The 21,462-nt window shown below is 39.4% G+C and overlaps 1 protein-coding gene across 1 annotated transcript in view; it reads left to right on the top strand.

Annotated features, from left to right (window-relative positions):
* Positions 1 to 21,462, top strand: part of wwc1 (WW and C2 domain containing 1) — a 38,359-nt gene that overhangs the window by 2,444 nt on the left and 14,453 nt on the right. Inside the window, exons 2-14 of the mRNA XM_079486968.1 lie at positions 5,332 to 5,441; positions 6,279 to 6,482; positions 7,887 to 7,963; positions 8,154 to 8,233; positions 9,204 to 9,333; positions 12,654 to 12,800; positions 12,916 to 12,986; positions 13,133 to 13,375; positions 15,347 to 15,436; positions 16,697 to 17,262; positions 17,547 to 17,664; positions 18,797 to 18,964; positions 19,254 to 19,446. Coding sequence (XP_079343094.1) covers positions 5,332 to 5,441; positions 6,279 to 6,482; positions 7,887 to 7,963; positions 8,154 to 8,233; positions 9,204 to 9,333; positions 12,654 to 12,800; positions 12,916 to 12,986; positions 13,133 to 13,375; positions 15,347 to 15,436; positions 16,697 to 17,262; positions 17,547 to 17,664; positions 18,797 to 18,964; positions 19,254 to 19,446 — 2,197 coding nt within the window. The remainder of the gene's footprint in view (positions 1 to 5,331; positions 5,442 to 6,278; positions 6,483 to 7,886; positions 7,964 to 8,153; positions 8,234 to 9,203; positions 9,334 to 12,653; positions 12,801 to 12,915; positions 12,987 to 13,132; positions 13,376 to 15,346; positions 15,437 to 16,696; positions 17,263 to 17,546; positions 17,665 to 18,796; positions 18,965 to 19,253; positions 19,447 to 21,462) is intronic.

Genomic DNA, 21,462 nt, shown 5'->3' with positions numbered 1-21,462 from the left:
GTGTATTATGGAGGACCAGGGGTACTGATTAGAAATAAAAATGAAGAATCAATTTAATAATTAAAACATAAAAATATAAACAAATACACAAATCTTTTAATTGAGAAATGAATAATCTCATTTAAATGGTTTATTTAATTTGTTTTTTTAAATGTAGTTTAATTGAACAATAAAACGTTAAATAAAAAAATATTTTTAAATCTATAAATTAATAAAACATGATTTAAAACGTAAAAAAAAGAAATCAATAATACGTTTTACTATGCACATTTTAAATGTACATATATTCATGTGTCTCTTCGCATATTGTATACCTGCAAAATATGAACTGTAAACGGAAAATATGTTTTCACAAGACCTATTCAAATTTCCATGGTTTAGTTAACGTGCTGAATATAACTATAATTATATATATTAATATTAATATATATAATATATATGCATTTTAATAGATAATGAACTGGTGTGTCATTACATGGTGCTGAGTTCAAAAGACCATTCATTAAAGTCATAACATTGGTTGCTATAACAACCAAGTTTTTATTTTCAGTTTATAACGATTGTTACATTTTTTGTTGTACATTCCAATTAATATAAAATGAAAATTCTGTCATCATCTCCTCAGGTTTTTCCACCTGTGTAAATGTCATTAGCAGAACAAACACAAATATATTTGGAAAACAGGAAACAGTTCTAGACTTCCATAGTAGGGAAAAAGCTACTATGCTAGTCAATGGTGACCCAGAACTGTTTAGTTTCCCACATTCTTCAAAATATCTTCTTCTGTGTTCAACAGTTTCGGAACAATTTAAGGTTGAACTGTCCCTTTTTAGGTATAATCACTAACACGGTAAAACATAACACAACTAAATAAAGGATGCTTCTAACAGGCATCGGCATAAGCATTGAAATCATGCTAGAATTTAAATATCCAGGAAGTCTAATTTATTTTGATTATATTAACAAACGTTTAAACCTGCATCAAACAACAGCGCATTGCAACGCAAGCATTCTCGCGACCTTCCTCTAATGTACTGCGTCTGGGCCGTACTGTTTGTTTTCCTTCAGCGTGACATGCTGAAAAACATGCGCTCAGGTAAATGGAATGTTATCTGGCTGTCTTTGATAGGAGACTGGCCCTCTTCAGGGGTGTAGCAGCATACTTTTATTGTCGAACCTTGAGCGCTGCGCTATGCTAGTCGGAGCCTCATAAATGACTCTGGGAATTTATGGAGTGCGCTGAATGAAAGTGTCTGACTCATCGTTTAGCTATGTCCTTTGTTTGCACTCGGCCGTGCGCTTTGTCATTTCACATTAGAGCATGGGTCCTGAGTCTCTGACTTCTCGGGAGTTTGATCGAGTTCCTCTACGGCAGCCTTAAGAGAGAGTAATTGTTTGACTGCTACAGTTCACGTTTTTGCCTTCTTTTTTCTCAAAGCGCAGTCTTTGTGGAACTGTCCTTGATGTTTCTCGTTTAAAAGACGGGGACATGCATTGTCGTGTTTGTCTTATTTATTCTCAGTTTTCATATTTCATCTTGGACTCAAAAAACAAGTGTAAATGGGTCTGAAATGTTTTATCGGATCAGTTAGACCACATTCACAGGTAATGAAAATTGCATGTGACCAAGTTGCATTTGTACAGCACACCAATGAGACGGCTTACCCACCTGTCAATCATCCACTACAGAAAAACAAGACTATAAACTATATGTATGTTTAGCTTTAAAATTAAACAACTAAATACACGTCTTTATGAATCAAGAAATGTGCAAATTGCTTCACATAAACAGCAGACAAGCTTTCTAGACACCTCTTGATGTGACTAAACCGATAAGCATCTGTTCCATAGTCAGTCGTAAAATGATTTCATTTGAAGGATGATAAATAAATAAATAGTTTCTGAGACATCAAGTGGTCACACAAGACGTATATGTGAAATGTTGGTTATCATCAGATGTAAATGGCGACGTGTCTCGGCTGACAACTTGATTTGAGTAAACGGGGTCTTTGTCGTCCTTGCAACCAAATCTCGATGGTTAATAAGACCTCAAATGAAACCCTCACGAAACATCTGGAGGGATGAGAAAGAAATGGGTTGTCCTGCACTGTGGCTTTGGAATATGCATCTCATAAGTTTCTCTGCTGTCTGAGTTAAATTTAGAAAGGGCCGGTGGGGGTCTCAGCAGCGTTTCATTATTCATAACGTGAAAAAGGAGCTAGTTCGGTTTCACCCTCTTTGAAAGTTTTGTATCGCAGGGGGAAGGCAACAGTATGCACTGGCTTGCCGTAGACGACAGCAGGACAATGCAAAAACCTTTACCTGGGGGAAATGTTTATGCAGTCTTTTGGGTAGTCAGACTTCAGAAAAATGTCCAGTTAATGTTTGGCTAAAATAATTGAGTTGTACTTCTGAGAAATATTTGTTTGCTATTGCAGTGACTTTTAAGTGGGCCACGTTGTGGCTTTACATGCATTCTTTTGCTTTTTAAATGGTTTAATCCTGTTTATATGTTGCACAAATCAGATTTTATGTGGAGTGTTCCTGATAATCTTAGCAGAGCTGAATTTATTGCATAACTGCTGCTGTGGACTCCACCGACACGAAATTATCCTGAAATGAAAGCTATGTGAAATTGTGAAACATGCAATTTGTTGAGAGTACAAAACCAAGTTTTATATCATAACTCTTATGATAATAGAAAACTGGTTTTGGACGGTTATGAAACTATTATTCGCAAATTTACATTTTGCAGGCTCTCGCAGGACGATGGCACAGGATTTTCAGATGAAGCTGGCTTAATCTCTAGCTAGGGATGGGCATATGACGTTCATCTGGGCCTGGCGTAATCCCTCCCTAAGGCGGGGGAGGAAGGCAGAAAGAGAATAATTAGCGTAGCTGCTGTTCATTAATTTATTAATTATTATTTATTTAGCATATTATGCAAGTGAATGCTTGGCTGAAAAGATGCGTCTTTAATCTAGATTTAAATTGGAAGAGTGTGTCTGACCCACGAATAGTTTTAAAAGGACTATTCAAGAGTTTAGGTGCTACGTACGAGAAAGCTTGACCCCCTTTGGTGGATTTACTTATTGCAGGTATTATCAAAAGTCCAGAGTTTTGGGATCTTAGAGAGCGTGATGGATTGTAGTGTTATAGGTAGGGGCTAAACTGTTTAAGGCTTTATGCCCGGGTTTTCTCAATTGAAAATAACTTGCGCTGACATATCTTAAAATACGTTAGTGCCATTGTTTTGTCTCAAGATGCACATCAGTAATGTTTCTTTCAAAGCCGTTTGAATAAAAGTGACTTAAAAAGCCTAAATTAACAAAGGCATAGTCCTGGTTTAGGCTAAGCCTTGTCTATGAAACCGGGCCTATAAGTAATTAAAATAACTTTAAAGTCGATACGATACTTAATGTGTATCCAGTGAAGGGTTGATAACATTGGGGTTATGTGATGGTATTTTCTGGACCTGGTCAGAACTCTGGCAGCTGCGTTCTGAACTAACTGTAGTTTGTTTATTGATGATGCAGAACAACCACTCAGTAGCGCATTACAGTAGTCAAGTCTTGAGGTCATAAGTGCATGAATAAGCTTCTCCGCGTCAGCAACACATAGAATATTCCGTAATTTTGCAACATTTCTAAGGTGGAACCAGGCTGCTTTTGTGACATTTTATGATGTGATTTCCAAATGACGGGTTGCGGTCTAATATAATGCCTAGATCTTTTACTGTATTTATTGGTGTAACAGTGCAGCCTTCAATTTCCAGTTTATAATCCAAAATATTCTGTTTATGTGTCTTTGGTCTGATAAGTAATATTTCTGTTTTATTAGAATTTAAGAAAGAAATAAGAAAACATAAGAAAGAAATGACTGATCGTCCAATGTTTTATATCTTCGGTGCACTCTGCCAGTTTGGATAGCTGGAAGGAATCCTCTTGTCTTGATGTGATATATAGCGGAGTATGATCTGAAAAACAGTGGAAGCTAATTCCATGTTTCTCTAATAATGTTTCTAATGGGCAGCATGTATATGGAGAAAAGCAAGGGTCCCAAACCCAATCCCTGAGGTAATCCATAATTTACTTGGGTTAGATTTGATGATTCACCATTTAAATGGACAATGTCTTTAAATGTCTGACAAGTGGTTAGAGCGTTGGGCTTGTGATCAGAAGGTTGCCGGTTGCCTTACCCCTGATTGCTCTGCAGTAATGTGCCACTGTAAAAAACTAATTGTAAGTCGCTTTGGATAAAAGCGTCTGACAAATGAATAAATGTAAATGTAAAGTAAGTTATGGTCTACAGTATCGAACGCAGCACTAAGGTCAAGAAATAACCCTGTTGAAATACACAATAGGAAATTTAATGGTTGTAATGGGAATTGTTTTATTGTAAACTATGTCTATTGGTATGTGATGGATTCTATTGGTGGGATGTTATTTGGCAGATGGGAACCAATAAAATTATATTGGAATAATGCCCAAAAATGTACCCCTGCTGAGAAAAACTAGTAGTAGACACCATTACAGTTTCCATTAAAACCACTAAAACTAGCTGCTTTAATGGTTTCTATTGTTTTTTTCAGTAGGGACTGAAAGGAAGGATTTTTGTAATTGTTTTAAAGGAATTGTTCACCTTTAAAATGAAAATTCTGCCACCATTTACTCCTTGTCGTCATTTTCTATTTTCTGCAAAACAGATGGTCTCTGTTTTTTTCCAGCAGGGTAATTCACATAAAAGTGCAAAAATAAATGAATAATACATATATTATATTAGCATTCGCAATCCAATAAAAATATATTTGCAATAACCCCAAGCGGCCCCTTTGAAATGTACGCTTAAATCTCAGACGGCTTTCTTTTTTAATTCATTAGTCTAGCTAGAAAGTGCCAGCAAACCTCTCTACCGAAGTTAGGCCAGACTACTTTGTTAGCATTAGCGAGCACCCGCTTATAAAAGTTTCAGCGGTACACTTTTCGGCCAAGTGAGCATCCCCATCGCTCTGTCGCGATCTGGGTTTGGAGAGCCACAGTGCGTTGCCTCAGAAACCTCCAGGCGATGGGTCAGCAGGACCTGTGGAATGCCCGGCTTGGGTTTCCGGCTATTGTGTTCGGCCAGCGTGCTGGAGGTGAATAGCCCAACATTCCTCTGATTCCCCCGCCACTCCCCCCCACATATACTAGAAACATGCTCAAACACTCTGCGGTGTGCTGGAGTGACATCCTTCAGAAAATAGCCCACCGGGCATAAGGTTCGGACGTGAAACAGGCTTTGAAATCTGATAGGTTGTGGACTGACTGTTGGGTTCCTTGTTTGGTTTTACAGGCAGACTAAACCACTGACTTTTGCCGACTGTATTGGAGATGAGCTGCCTGTGGGTTGGGAGGAGGTCTATGACCCCCATGTCGGACCCTATTATGTCGACCACAATACCAGTAAGTGAAAGGCTGAGCTGGATGCAGCCCACCGTATGTGTGTGTGTATGGGGTACTCAGTGTCTGCTATGTGATGTTGTGGGTTTAATTGATCTGCGGTTTGAGCAATAGACAGAAGTAACAGTACATTACATATTTATATTGACATGAATGAAAACAAGGCTATGATGGATTGATGTAAAGTTTAATACGAGCAGAAAAAGTTTTGGGCCAAACATTTGTTGAAACTATTATTGAAAGGAATCGTTCACCTTCAAAATGAAAATGTTGTCATCATTTACTCAGTCCTGCATGACTTTTTTTCTTCTGCAAAACTCAAAAGAAGACACTCATGTCATTTCAAACCTGCATGACTTTCTTTCTACTGGAGAACACAAAAGAAGATATTTAAAAAATAATTGGTAACTGAAGACCGTTGGTCCCCATTGACTTCTACTTTATGGAATGCAAGTCAATTGGAACCAATGGTTTTCTTTTACCAATTATTTTTTAAATATCTTCTTTTGTGTTCTCCAGTAGAAAGAAAGTCATGCAGGTTTGAAATGACATGAGTGTGAGTAAATGATGACAGAATTTTGGTGAGATATTTCCTTAAATCTCATTGTAAGTGTGATGATACTAACGTCAAAAACTGTGGAAAAAACCACAATTGGAAATATAGGTGTTATGTAGAGCCCAAACATTTTTAATAAATCAAAACCTTTGAAAATACATAAAGAACACACACCCACACACAAACTAGAAAACCAACCTTCCTCATTTCTTGATTTTAATTTGTGTCAAAGTAAATATGACGTTTGTTTTCAAACCTGTTCACATTTTTGTCCTCTTCGTCAGAGAGCACCCAGTTGGAGGACCCTCGTGCCCAATGGCAGCGCGAGCAGGAGGTCATGTTGCGGGACTACCTCAGCGTGGTCCAGGAGGCGTTGACCGCCCAAAAGGAGATCTATCAAGTCAAAGAGCAGCGACTTCTTCTGGCCCAGCAGGAGTATCGGCAGCTAAATGATGCTTGGCGGGACAAGTCCACCTCACAGACCAGCTGTAAGATGATCGTTTGGTCCTTCATTGTCCAAATAGCTATTACTTGGAAAGTTCATCGCATCCTTAAAGGGACAGTTCACTTTGATAAAAAATCTGTCAGCATTTATTTACCCTCATGTGGTTTGAAACCATTTAACTCTCTCTTCTGTGGAGCACAATAGAAGATGTTTTGAGAAATGCGTCAGTGGTTGTTTGTCTATACAATGGTAGTCAATGGAGGTCAGCGTTGTTTGGTTTCCAACATTTTTCAAAATATCTTCCTTTGTGTTCTGCAGTAACACATTAAGTCATACAGGTTTGGGATGACTTGAGGATGAGTAAATGATGAAGGATGAATGAACTTTAACTCTGTGTGTTGTGAACTGTCATAATCTGAAATGTGCATCATCGGATGAGATAACAAGAGTTGATGCCATGCTCTCGATTCCTGTAAAACCTCCTCTTTAATTAGCTTGAAAATATTGGTGCAACCCAGCCAATGGCCTGACAAGCCAACCATCTCAAAAAAGAGAATGCATGTTATTATTGCATATTTAACATACCGTGTCATCAAAATAATTCTTTACTTCACATAAAGAATTTACACAAAAATGAAAATTCTGTCATTATTTATGTCATTTTCTTTAAGCTGAATTTTATTGAATGTTAATTATTGTCTATATTTGATATGATAAGCTGATATGACAAAGGACTTAAAGGAACAGTTCACTCAAAAATGAGAATTCTGTCATCTTTTACTTACCCTATTTCTTTGTTCTGTTGAACACAAAGGAAGATGTTTTGAAGAATGCGTGGAATGAAACAATTCTGGGGCACCATTGACTAGCACAGTAGTTATATAAAGTTACAATTGTCTCACTATAGTTGTTAATAGTGCCCCAGAAACATTTGGTTACAAACATTCTTACGTTGATCTTTCTCTGTGTTCAGGAAGACAACGGGTTTGAAACAACTTGGGGACTAATAAACGTTGAAAAACAATTGGGGGTGTACTGTTCCTTTAAACACTTAAACAACCCGAACAGTATTTTTTCCGCAGTGGAGCCAAAAAGCCAGAGGTGTGAAAAGGCAAACAGATTTTTCCGATATAATTACATTGCAGATTGACCTGTTTAGTTACAAAAAGTGTCATAAAAAGTGATTTAAGAATGAATAATGACATTCCTCAGCTATCATGTGGCTTAAGATAACTTGGAGTAATAAAATGTATGAACTGCATTGTTTACAGAGAATTTTGTAGCTCGACACAAACATCACGTGGGTTTGAAGCGCAGTCCCGTTAGTATAACAAATGTAGATTTACGACACATTTTGTGACTGTAAAATAAATCGCTATGGAATTCCAAAACCATGCCAAGTGCTTGGAGATAAGATAACGCCTTTGAACCTTTATCTTTCCTACAGTAAATTCCAGGTCCTCATCAAGCAGTAAATACGACCCTGAAATCCTCAAAGCTGAGATTGTTACAGCGAAAAGCCGGGTAAGACGCTCTTGCACACGACACGAGCATTTGATCGTGTGGTATGAATGTTATCTTGTTTATGCAAGACGTGGATTGCGTTTATTGTTGGCAGAACGGTACATCCAGATGTGATGACGCGCTGAATTGAATTGCGCTGGAAGCGAAATATGAGATGTGGTAATTACGCATCCCTGTCATTTTCTTTTAGGTGAACAAGCTGAAGAGAGATTTGGCTTGTATGAGACAAGAACTGCATTATAAGGAGCAAGGCTTTGAGACGTTGAAAGAGTAAGTGTTACCTGACCTTATTACACGGTCAAGATGACTGTGTGCTGCTTCATTTCAACACGGCACGGTCTGAAAACAACTCCTCTTTGTGTGGAGCAAAATATTTTTGATGTATTGATAAAGTCTGAATAACTGGTTGTTGTATGAGGAGCCGACAATTGTTTTTAACCGATTGAGGAAGTTACAGTTGACATAAGGTATCAGATGGGTTTTTCTAATACTCAGAAGTGGCGTTAAGATGCCCGGGCTGATTCCTGTTGACTGGCTCTCTCTCGTTCTTTTGCTGGAAGGAATGTGTGCAAACCTGTTCATCGAGTCGGCGCGTGACTTACCAATGACTCGCTGTACAACATAACCCCCCGCATATTCCCGGCTCTAATGTCATTCCACAAAGTCTTAAGCAAAACAGTCAGCAAAGGTCCGTGGAAACGTTTTGCCAGCGTTGCGGCAAACGCGACCTTGTACCTCGCTCGGGTCACTCGGCCTGCATCGTGAATTTGCTCGCGGGATAATAAACATTCCAAAACTAGATTTGCACAGTGACTTTGTGTCTTGTTTGAAATAGTACTGATAACATGGCGGGAATTATAGCTAACTAGACACTACAGTTGTCACTTAGGTAGTCAATCATGTCATTGGCAAAATAATTTTTTTTAAAGAAATTTTTACCAAAAGAAGAATTCTTAAAATAAATGAATGTGAATAAATATAATTTATTTTTTATTTTTATGATAGACATGTATGTGACAACGCACATTGCGCATCTCCCTGACACAAACAACAGATATTTCCCAAACTACATCAAAACGCAAATGAAAAGCAAACATAATATTTTCTAAATATGTGCCCATGTGTATGTGTTTATAAATTAACTTCTGGATTTTATCCATTTTGGGGTTTATAATATAGAAAATATTTGGGTTATCACGTTTTTCCATGACTTTCTTTCTAACTGTGTTTCATTTGTCAGAATCGATCATAAAGTGTCCAGTACCTTACATGGCTACAAACTGCATGAAGCCCAGGCCATCCTGAAGGAGGTGAAGACCATCAAAGATGCCATCGGCTCCGGGGAGAAGGAAAAACAGGAACTTATGCGGGTAAAACATTTACAGATGTCCACGTGTTCAGGAGGCGTAGTTAGGGGTTGGCGTGGCTGAGCACCCAAAAAGCTATAATGTTTTGGCCTAGATTGAATTTTATGTTTTGTCAAGTTGGTAATTTGCTATTCAGTATCACAGGTGGAAAACCCATGACCCAAATTTAAAAAAAAAAAAAAAGGTCATGTAGTTTTTTTAAAAGGTCATTGAATTCTACACAGTTTAGCATCTTGATTGAGAAACAGGAACACAAATGCTGTTTCTAAGTCAAAAACGAGAGCTTTGTTAAATATCGGTATGTTTTTGTTTTACCTTTTCATTTTGGTGACAATACGCATTTAAAGGGGTCATATGACACGGCTAAAACTAATATTATCGTTCGTTTTAGATGTAATGCACGATGTGTATACACGATTTAAGATTTTCCACATTCCCTGCATGTTTGAATCGCATTTGAATTTTTTAGAAAGCTCATCGCTTTGATAAGCAAGGTGTGCTATGATTGGCCAGTTAACCAGTGCGTAGTGATTGGTGGAATACTGCAAATGTGTGACTGAAATGTAACGCCTCTTACCATATTTGGAACATCAGGTCCCGAAGCAATTATACAGACAGGTACGCCCACCTTACTTGCGTAAACATTTGGGTGGTCATACCACGAACTGACGTAGATTTGTGGGGGTGTGGTTACACGAGGCGTTTCGGGCAGGTTTGGGTAAGCGTTCCCTTTTAGATAGAATGCATCTTTCGTTCCGACACTTAAATTTGAGCAATTTTACATGTCTAATACATGCATGGGCAACTCATAACAAACCAAAGAAAAACATGAAATCGCGCCATATGACCCCTTTAACTTAATTCAATCCCAATGTATTTCTATCGCGCTTTAGACAATTTTAGCATGGTTGCAAGGCAGATTTACAGAATATGTATTAGTATAGACCGTATGGAAATAACAAGCAATCATTAAAAACAGAACAGTTAAAATGTTTTTGACTACCACCCCACATACTCTATCTGAATGTTCGCCCCTTGAAGGCATCCCGGTAACGCCATTGCATGTCGCCAATCCTTCATTTAACCCTCAGTACATTCCCAGAGCATTGTCATTATGAAAGCAATGTTTAAACAGCACCCAAGTCACGAAAGGACACAACACTACACCTGAGAGTATTCTGAGAATGGACAACAGCCACATTCCTGAATGCTTTCATCATTATCTCATTGTGTAATAACAACTTCATGTTTCTCTAGTTTTTAGAGGTACTTTCAAACACGGTTAAACCCCGAAGTACATACTGGAAAAGTATCCAAACTAACTTAAACAAATAAAAGCCATTTTAGCCGCCGGAAAATAGCCGGCAATCTGACTGTCATAATGAGGTAATGTGTTTGGCTGTGAGCAGATAAGGAGTGTCTGACTATGTCAGGTGGGGCGTTTCATTGAACATGACAAATGTAAACCGCAGGTATTTGTGCTTTAGACTCATAAATATGTGTGTGTGAATGTTTGACATAGTTATGGCTGTATAAGTATTTAGACGTACAGACACGCCAGGCTTTGTGAGCAACCGGTCCCTTTGGAGCGGGGTGTGGGGCGATGTTACTGTTATCTGTGGCATCGTATATCGTAGTTAGAGGATAAAAAGAGTTTATTTTGATGGTGGCTAAATAATAATTACACGTTAGACCTTGCTGTTAAAGTTTATTGCTATGAAGCATTTTTAGGGAATTATCGATATTTAAATGATTGGAAATCAGTAATATGTACAGCACAGCAAAAGTATTTCACATCAGATATGCAAAATAATACTTAAGAATCAACAGGAAAAAACAATCGATTATTTACACTTTTATTCAAGAGAGTAAAGAAACAATGATGCTTTTAATTTCATTTCAATTGTTGAATTTGTTTGTTTTTTAAAGTGCGAGTGTTTAATCTCCATTTAAATGTATTCTTGAATGTTGTCCTAAAGAAAATATTTGCTCGTGTACTGTTTGCGCCGTTACCGTAATGCAGTGTATGCACGAAGCAGGTTTTACTAGAGGCTTGCATTTCGTGCGAGTTTGTTCATGTGTTTGGAATCGTTGCTTGTAGAAACGTAAATGTAAATAGGACAGCCAAGTTGTTAAGGGAACAGACAATATTTGTTTTACCCAACAGGCATTGTGTACGGCATCGTTGCAAGCCCTGTCAAAACATTAGTTTTATTAGTCATTTAAATTGTAATATTATTTAATTGTATATTGTAATATGCAAACAAACTGATTAACATTTAAATGATGCATCATAAAACATAACAGACATTTTCGGTCGGGCATTAGAAGCGGCTGCCCCTGGAGAACAAGGAGGTTTTGTTTTGTTTCATGATTCGTTTGTTTTTCAATTTCGACTTATTTTTTTAGCACCCAAGTCAATACAGCAAAGCTGTTTACAGAAACAGGAAGTGATTTGGCACCGGGAATGTTTTCAGAACATCTCTGCATGTACGCCACCACGATATCTCTTGAGAACACAAACCTCACTAAACCCCCCGTTTCCACAAGTAACATTCCCTCTTATTTTTCCTTCCTTTTGTCATCTTTAATTCATTATTTCTTTCCCTCACACTGCTGGAAGGCCATATGGAGAAGGCAGGCGGTGCTAAATAATGCAAGTCTTTCCAATGCCCCCCTGCCACCGCAGCTACCAGAAGTGTGTGTGGCTGTATCATGAGCCCCCTGAGTTCTGCGTTGCTGTAGTCTCGCGGCTCGTCCCCTCTCATCACTAAATAAAGCACAAGGGTGACTTTATTCTCGTCTGTACGGAAGATGTCAGACGACTGAATCATGCACCTAAAGTTGTCTGTGGTCTCAGTTGTCTTCTGACTAGACGAGATGTCTCAGAAGTGTTCTGAGTGTGCAATGCCGAGTAGACAATGGTGAGAGAGAATGATAAACCGCGAGGGGAGCCACATTTCTCAAAATGTCTTCTTTTGCATTTGAATGACACGAGGGAGAATAAATGATGACGGATTTTCCGGCTCAACTATCCCTTCACTTGTTCATATAGAAAAAGTACATTGATACACCTATAATCTATACATTTATTATACAAATATTTATTTTCTCATCACTAACGGATGAAATTGATGTAATGTCGATTCTTCAATGCATGTCTATAGTAAAGTCTAATGTTAGAAATATACAAAAGTAGAAGACCAATTTAAAATAAATGCCACTTTCTTTGATGCAATGATATTTACACATTAAACCTCGCTAGACTTTATTATTGCGTTCTGTTTGTAGTATTGGACGAATGATCGATTCTTGTGTTGTAGAGACTGGCCGTGCTGAAGGACGGTTTTCAGTTAGATTGCGGTTCCCAGTCTGATCTGTGGGCCAGCAGTCCATCCCTGGCCAACTCGAACCTCTCTCTGCCCCGGCTGTACTCGGACGCCGGATCTCAAACAGACATACCTGTTGAGGTGAGACACGATCTTCACGCGTTTGACCGCTCTTGACCGAAATGCAGTTGTGAAGCTTTTCCCAATGTGATCGGCTGTTTTATTATTTCTCTCATTGTGTTTCCGTTCACGTCAGTTTGTATCAAACTCAAATAAACTGGCAGAGAAGGTACGACTGAGCCTGAAATATGAGGAAGCAAAAAGAAGGTGAAGCATCTATCACTTAAAAATAATAACTGAACAATAATAAATGTATTATTAGACGTATTTTGAAACGTCCAATATCTGTGTGTCTGTTTCTCTTTCTATCGTTTTCTTTCTTGACAATTTTCTTTTCTATGGTTTCCAATTAGAATTGCAAATATCGAGGTCCAGATTGCCAAACTGGACAGCGAGGCGTGGCCGGGCCTGCTGGACCCGGAGCGGGATCGCTTGATCCTCATCAACGAGAAGGAGGAACTGCTAAAAGAACTGCAGTACATCAAGCCGTGCAAGCGAGCGCCCAGCGACGCAGAGAAGATCGAGTCTGAGAAGAAACGACTTGAGAAGGATCTGCAGGCGGCACGGGACAACCAGAGCAAAGCACTGACCGAGAGGTGAGACGATCATAGTTTGATGATACAGCAGATTGTGTACTTTTTGACAAAATGATGAACACATTTGATTTCATGTAAAGAGTTATCAACGATGATCGCCTGACCACCCCTTGCAGAATTCCTGAACCCTGTTGGACCCCCTCTCACTAAGCTCACTGCAAACAATGATTATCAGTCCAAATATATAAAAAAACTTTAATCAAGATGACTTAAGAAGCGAAATAACCAAATATATAAATAACATATATAATACGATTTTTTATACAATAAAATAAGATAACATATATTAAGTCTTGAATAAACTTTTTTTTTCATTGAGTTTTACTTCTTTATTAAGTCCAATACATAAACATGCATATATTCATTTATTTACAGTATGTTAGGATTTAGGATAGGTTTCTTCTCAAGTTGTTGTATCTTGATTTAAGCATATGTAGTTTTTTTTAATGGGAAAAAAATATAAACGAAATAAAATTCAACTTTTGCCGTGCTACACCTAGGCTGTAATCCTCGAAAGGTTTTTTCAAAGGGCATTGAAGTTTTTCGCAAGCTCTCAGCATCCGTGTTGTGGAAACACAACAGGACTCCCATCTGAGATGCCGCAGCTGCGCTCTCAGTACGTCAGCGGCGAGAAAAACACACAAGAAAACAGCAATTATTATTTAAAACCAACCACGAGTGAACGTGCAAATGTTTGCTAAAAGCCAGATGCGGTGCCTGCGCTCACATAGGACTTTTGCATTATGCAAAACACGTAGCACAGCAGTAACTGTGTCTCCTGCGTGTGTCAGCCATTATAACTGCACCAGAGGTTGAATGTCATGTATGCAAATGATTCATAAAAGTCTGCAGGTGTCTTGCTTAAGGAGACTCGTGCTCTCACAGGACACCTGTGTTTTCAATTCAGGTTGTCTAGGAGAGGGAACCAATTAAGCTTTTTCTCTCTCTCTCTCTCTCTCTCTCTCTCTCTTATTCCACTCTTTCGCAGCAAGTCTTTCAGTTATTTGAACAAGGGCCTTGTTGTCAACTTTAGATACTGTATCCACGGTTAGCTTGGCGTATACACTCTTCCTGTAACTTGAGTTGCTCAGACGCTGGATCTGGGTTGAACACAATGGACGCCTTCTTCGGTGCTGCCGTTTAATAACATGCCAACATCATTTAATGAAATCGAAAGAAATCAGGATTATATAAAAATATGGTTTTGACCTATACAACCAAAATGAGTTTTGTTGTTTATAGTCCCTGCTGAAAAAAACCCCAATAGAAACCATCACATACATTGTAATGGTTTCCAGTAGGCCTACAATACAATTATGAACCATAAGCGTTTTCTGTTCAAACTATCCCTGCTGAAAAAAAAACAATAGATTATATTGGTTTCCATTAAAATACCATTATGAACCATTAGCTTTTTCCACTAAAACCATTACAAACACATTTTTCTAGTGTGTTTTGGGCATTATTCCAGTAGAATTAAACATCCCACCAATATATTCCATCACATACCATTAGAACCATTACAAATCCTTTTGAAACCAGTACAACTTCTTTAATGGTTTCTACTGTTTTTTTCCGCAGGGATTACAAAATGACATCTTGTAGTTTGTTTTTGGTGGTATCTCAATGGGATTTAAAGGTGTCCTGTTGTTTCCCATCTGCCAGATAACACCCCACCAATAAAATCCATCACATACCAATAGACACCATTATTTGTTCATTCAAAACAATAAAATTCCCATTTTAAGCATTAAATCCATATTTATTGTGTTTAGGCAGAGATCTATTGGGTTTATTTCAGCGTGGGTCAGATCAGCCAAATAAAATACTCAACAAACCCAGTCTGCACCACATGCACATTTAGCTTGAAATTATGTTACAGTCCGATTGTTAGTAATGTGTGTTAGTCTAGGCACCGTGAAACATCTGGATCGATTGGAAGTTCATGCATTTCTTGTCTGTTTTGTTTAGGTTAAAGCTGCACTATAAGAGAAGTAAACTAGTGAAGGAACTCGAGGAAACTGTGAGGATGGCGTCTTCTCTCCACACCCAGCTAAAGAGGTATCAGTCACTCACTCAAATCTCTTTAATATCAATGATGTTGTATTCACCAAGGAAAAGGTATGTCTTTTATCCCAGACAGGGCTTAAGCCTTGGCCCAGACTAACTTAAATGTCAGGGTGTCTTAATCGAAAACAAACATCTTCAAATATATCAGTGCGATTGTTTTGTCTGAAGATGCACACAGCAATGGTTATTTGTGAAGTATGTTTTTAAAAACGGCTTGATATAACCAAGGCCTAGTCCTAACTCGTGTGTTTGTCGCGTGGTTGTGTTTGGAGTATAAACTGAAGGTCAGATTTGAGAAGAATTTAAGGAGGCTTGGCTAAAAAAGCCACACAAAATATGTGCAATATGAGTCAAGACCCAGGAGAATGACTTTTAAAATCAAAAACAAGAAGAGGATCAACAAAATAGGAAGAATGGATTAAACTGTCCTCTGCGTATGATTTATTTGCTGTGATAAATACAGTAACCGAGTTTAACTGACTCCTTTTTGGACAATACACCTCATATTTCGATAGTGTAATCAAACCAAATGGGACATAAAGGGACTGTTCGCCCAAAAATTTTAATTCATGGTTCACTAAACATGATGTCATTCCAAACCTGTGTGGCTTTTACAAAAGCAGATGTTTGGTAACCAAGCAACATTGACTCCCATTGACGATCATGGAATGGACTCGAAATATCTTCTTTTGTGTTCCAAAGAAGAAAGAGTCATACATAGATTTTGAACATCATGAGGGTGAATAAATGACCACGGACTATTTAAATGTTTTGGATGAACGGTCTCTTCAATATTGTTGCAATGCAATGCTTTCCCATTTATTTCTTAACTCGTGTCTGGAAGTAAAAACGGCTTTGCCTCGCTATATATGATGTAACATCCCTGCAATGAGCAATGTTCACCCTTATCAGACGAATTGGCCTTTGAAGTCCTGAAACGGTAGCCTTAACAATTAACATATTTTTTTGTTTATCCTTTATTTTTGGTTTATTCTTTATTTTCTGTGTTCAGTTGAGGCACATCAAAGGCGTGTTGCGTGGAGAAGCATTCTCTGGTGCTTCTCTAATGAACGTGCCATGCCTTCATTAACATGTTTGCTTTAACCCAGAATGCATTTTGATGTGAAACCTGCAATAAGATGAGAGAGAGAGAGAGAGAGAGAGAGAGAGAGATACGATGGGGGTTTGAGTCTGCTTTACGATTAACCTTTCTGTCCTTCCTCTCTGTCTTTCCATGGCCGTCAAATTCAGTCTATCAGCAAGCACGCTGTCGTGTTCCTCGGGCAGCAGCCGCGGCTCTCTAACCTCGAGTCGAGGATCCCTTGCCACCTCCAGCCTGGGCTCCACTTCCTCCCTCAGCTTCACTGACATCTACCTGGAACAGCCCGAGCTCGGCGATCCCGACTTTCAGAACAAACTGGACTCCATTTTGCAGGAGGGAAGCACCTCCGGCTACAGGCCGTCCAGCTCCATCACCACCATCCACGAGAACGAGGTCTCCTCCTGCAAGCCGGTCGGTGGGGGGCCGGGCGTGGGCCAGCGATCCCAAGCGCTGCGGCTGTCGGAGACACCTCACTCCATGAGCTCGCTGTCACCGCGTTCCTCTCTGTCGTCTCTCTCTCCTCCCTGCTCGCCCCTCGTCACGGAAGCTTCCTTCTTGTCGGGAGAGGCGTTCTCTGGTCCTGCCTCACAGCTGGACTTGGATCTGCAGACCAGACTGATGGAGCTAAGGCTCGATGAGGACCAGAAGCAGGTTCAGCTGCGTTACGGTGACAACAAACAAGACGGCATCATGGCCACGGTGGAGGCCTCAAAAGGTACGTGGCTCTTTGGTTTGGAAAAGCTCAAATGAAATTGATTTGTCGTGGTAACTATCACATTTGACTGTCCGCCAGTCACTCTTCTAGTCTGAAATGTAAGAAACAAACACAAATCGGCTTTCAGATTGAGTTCAGGTACCAGCTGAGCAATCCAGAATTTCATGTGAAACTGGAGAACGCTTCTGAAAAAAGTCTGGTTTGATAGGGTAGATTTACTTAAACCTAACACCCATCCAGTGATGCCGTGTCACATTTCCACTCGCCGTCCTGTGTGCTTGCAGATGGTGTTATGCAAACGAGGTCGTCGGGACCCGGATCAAAGAAGGCGGGAGTAACGTCTGCCGTGTCTGACGAATCGGTGGCGGGAGACAGCGGGGTGTACGAGCCCTCTGAGAAAAGGTGAGTCGCTGTGAATAGCGGATGCATAACTGAACACGACATGTTTACGAAAAATGAGACTAAACAAATTCACATTTAACGCTGTGCAACAATGAGTAGTTTTACACAAAAAATATTCAAAACTATAAAACTTAACATGTTATTACTGTCAACAGTATAGATTTGTATAAATGCTACTTTGATTTGATTCTTTTTTCTTACATGTAAAGCTGCGATCTGTAACTTCTGTCCATCTCTGTTTGATACGTAAAATCGCAGGTTACTTTACTGAAGTACTACATACTTTTCTTCACGTTAAGTACGTGAAGTAAGTTGCAGTAAGAAAAAAGTCATAATCCGACATGACAGCTCAAATTATTAATTATCTCAAATTGATCATTGTGAATTGAGGTTTATTTTTACATAATTTTTGAGTATTTAAAAGCCAGAATATGGAATAATTTTATGATGACATATGCAAAAATCACTTGCAAAGACATATGTCATGCAGTTGTTTACATTATCCCAATGTTCCTAAAAATTTAAAATAATGTCCCGTCCCGTGTCTCCATTATATTTGAGCAAATCATTGACTTAATATCCGCTGCTTAGCACTACCCTCAGTTTCCGCTTGTAGAAAATACGGAAAAACGCAAATGCGGAAGTGGCTGTACAGCATTTGGGACGCAGCATCTGTTGTTCTGTTATTATGGATCACAATTACTCTTTGGCGACAGGGGAAACCCAAAAAGCGTAAACGTAGTTTACTTTTTAAACCACGACTGTATGACTGTTTTAAACACGTAAAACTGTAGCATTACGCTACCAAATCAATTGACAAAGTCCAATATCATTCGCGGGCTAACGTAGCATTATATTCCATGTTTCTTGCAAGCTAATTGCTAATGAACATGACTGGCGATCTCCATACGCCTCTGGATGGTGAATATGACATGTCCCATAATTCCACTCTCCTACATAATGTCATTTAGCTCCGCCTTTTGTTGTTGTTTCGAAAGTGCGCCATATAGCGCTCCAAATGTACGTATTGTGGGTTTACCTAAAAAAGTTACTGATTGTAACTTAAAGTAAGGTTTTTTAATGACTAAATAAGTTTGTAGATGATAAGCATGTGTTGTGTTTACTCCGACAGGCCTGGGCATCCTCCCGAACAGCTAATGGGTTTTGATGACGGGAGCTCGGCTAGCAGTGCTCAGATCAAACTCGGACTGAAGTATGAAGTGAAGGAGAAGAGGTTCACTGTTTTCGTCATGCTGATCTCCAACTGCAGCGCTCTCTCCCTGCCAGCCAACCAGAACATGTGAGAATTCTCTTTCTCAGCCAGATTCATCTAAACTTGATGTAGAGACGCTTTATCAGAATGACATTCTGATGATTCAAATGAATGTCTCCACAAGGACGTGTGCAGGGTTTTACAGAAGGATAACATATTCACTAGATGTAAAATTGTATATTCGGTCAAAACAGATAATTTTGTGACTGTATGTTTATGTTTGACAGGTTGTTGTATGATCTCTAATTGGTCAGGTATCTCTAACATCTGGCATGTAGATGGTATGTACTGTAAGTCTGTCTTTTGTTGGTTACAGATATGTTCGTGTGGTGGTCCTGCCGTGCTCAGAACCCGTCCGCTGTCTCTTCCGTACCCGCAGGGCTCTCCCACAAGAGTCATTAGAGTTCAAGGAGGCGTTCGGCCTGCAGATGTCGTCCACTGCTGTCAGACAGAAGACCCTGCGCATTGACATCTGCTCCACCAGCAAATCTGGCCGTGAAGAATGTCTAGTGAGTGTTAAATCTATCACCAAAAAGTTATAATGTTGCTGTAGACCAATTGATATTACACAGGATGTACACCCGCTTGAAAAACAATGAGACCATTTTTTTATTAGTTTTTCTGAATTGACTGTTTATAGGTATGTGTTGAGGGGAAAATTTTGTTTCATTTTGTGAACTACTAGCAGTATTTCTCCCAAATTTCAAATGGAAATATAGTTTATATTTGCATAAAATGAAAACTTGAGAAACAGGTCAAAAGAACAGAATGTGCTCTTTAATTTTTCAGATCTCAAATACTGCAAAGAGATCAAGTCCATGTTCACTTTTAAGCAAAGAAAAGTCCGTGTTCACTTTTAAGCAAAGAAAACAAGTCCGTGTTCACTTTTAAGAGTCACAAGAGTCTCCCGGCGGGGAGAACAACATGCGGAAAGGTGTTAGCCCGAATAGGGGGACAATCCAGGTGGGATTACCACCGGCGGGGAGGTCACAGATTCACCAATCGGGAAATCCTGAGTGAGGAATTCAACACACGGGACGACCCAGAGGGGAGTCACTACGTATGGGGCACTAGTCCTAATACAGGGGTCTGCCTGAGCAGGGATGACTCTACCTATAACGGACCTGGTTCTAACAGACGGCTCCGCTCAGTCTGTTACCAAGTGCAATGCTTAGTGATGGATGGAATGCCTATACTTCACCCGTGAGGGGAAAGTAGGGAGGCTACAATAGCGCACTAGTCTCACCTGGTGAGGGGAGAAGGCGCTTTCGCAAGCGTACGCCCAAACCAGGAGCCCACCCTAAACGTTGGCGGCGTTTAAGGGCATGTGCTGCAACTGGTTCCACGTGGAGATTGTAAAACCTCGTGAAGGTACTGGGCGTAGCCCAACCCGCAGTTCTACAAATGTCTGCCAGAGAGGCGCCCTGTGCCAGTGCCCACGAGTGGAGTGGGCTCTCACTGCCAGCGGGCACGGCGATCCTGGGATTGGTACCCAGTGCGCCACCTCTGTTTGGAGACAGCCCCCCCCGGGTGCTGTCTCCCAGAACAGACAAAGAGCTGCTCAGAGCTTCTGCGGCTCTGTGTGCGGCTCTCACTTTTAAGCAAAGAAAACAAGTCCATGTTCACGTTTAAGCAAAGAAAACAAGTCCAACAAGTCCGTGTTCACTTTTAAGCAAAGAAAACAAGTCCGTGTTCACTTTTAAGCAAAGAAAACAAGTCCTTGTTCACTTTTAAGCAAAGAAAACAAGTCCATGTTCACTTTTAAGCAAAGAAAACAAGCAAAGAAAACAAGTTCACTTTTAAGCAAAGAAAACAAGTCCAGGTTCACTTTTAAGCAAAGAAAACAAGTCCATGTTCACTTTTAAGCAAAGAAAACAAGTCCATGTTCACTTTTAAGCAAAGAAAACAAGCAAAGAAAACAAGTTCACTTTTAAGCAAAGAAAACAAGTCCAGGTTCACTTTTAAGCAAAGAAAACAAGTCCAGGTTCACTTTTAAGCAAAGAAAACAAGTTCAGGTTCACTTTTAAGCAAAGAAAACAAGTCCATGTTCACTTTTAAGCAAAGAAAACAAGTCCATGTTCACTTTTAAGCAAAGAAAACAAGTCCAGGTTCACTTTTAAGCAAAGAAAACAAGTCCATGTTCACTTTTAAGCAAAGAAAACAAGTCCAGGTTCACTTTTAAGCAAAGAAAACAAGTCCAGGTTCACTTTTAAGCAAAGAAAACAAGTCCATGTTCACGTTTAAGCAAAGAAAACAAGTCCGTGTTCACTTTTAAGCAAAGAAAACAAGTCCGTGTTCACTTTAAAGCAAAGAAAACAAGTCCGTGTTCACTTTTAAGCAAAGAAAACAAGTCCATGTTCACTTTTAAGCAAAGAAAACAAGTCCATGTTCACTTTTAAGCAAAGAAAACAAGCAAAGAAAACAAGTTCACTTTTAAGCAAAGAAAACAAGTCCAGGTTCACTTTTAAGCAAAGAAAACAAGTCCAGGTTCACTTTTAAGCAAAGAAAACAAGTTCAGGTTCACT

This window comes from Barbatula barbatula (assembly GCF_947034865.1).
Source record: "Barbatula barbatula genome assembly, chromosome: 22".
Lineage (NCBI taxonomy): Eukaryota > Metazoa > Chordata > Actinopteri > Cypriniformes > Nemacheilidae > Barbatula > Barbatula barbatula.
The sequence above is the reverse complement of the archived record's forward strand: the minus strand, read 5'-3'. Positions and strand labels throughout refer to the sequence as shown.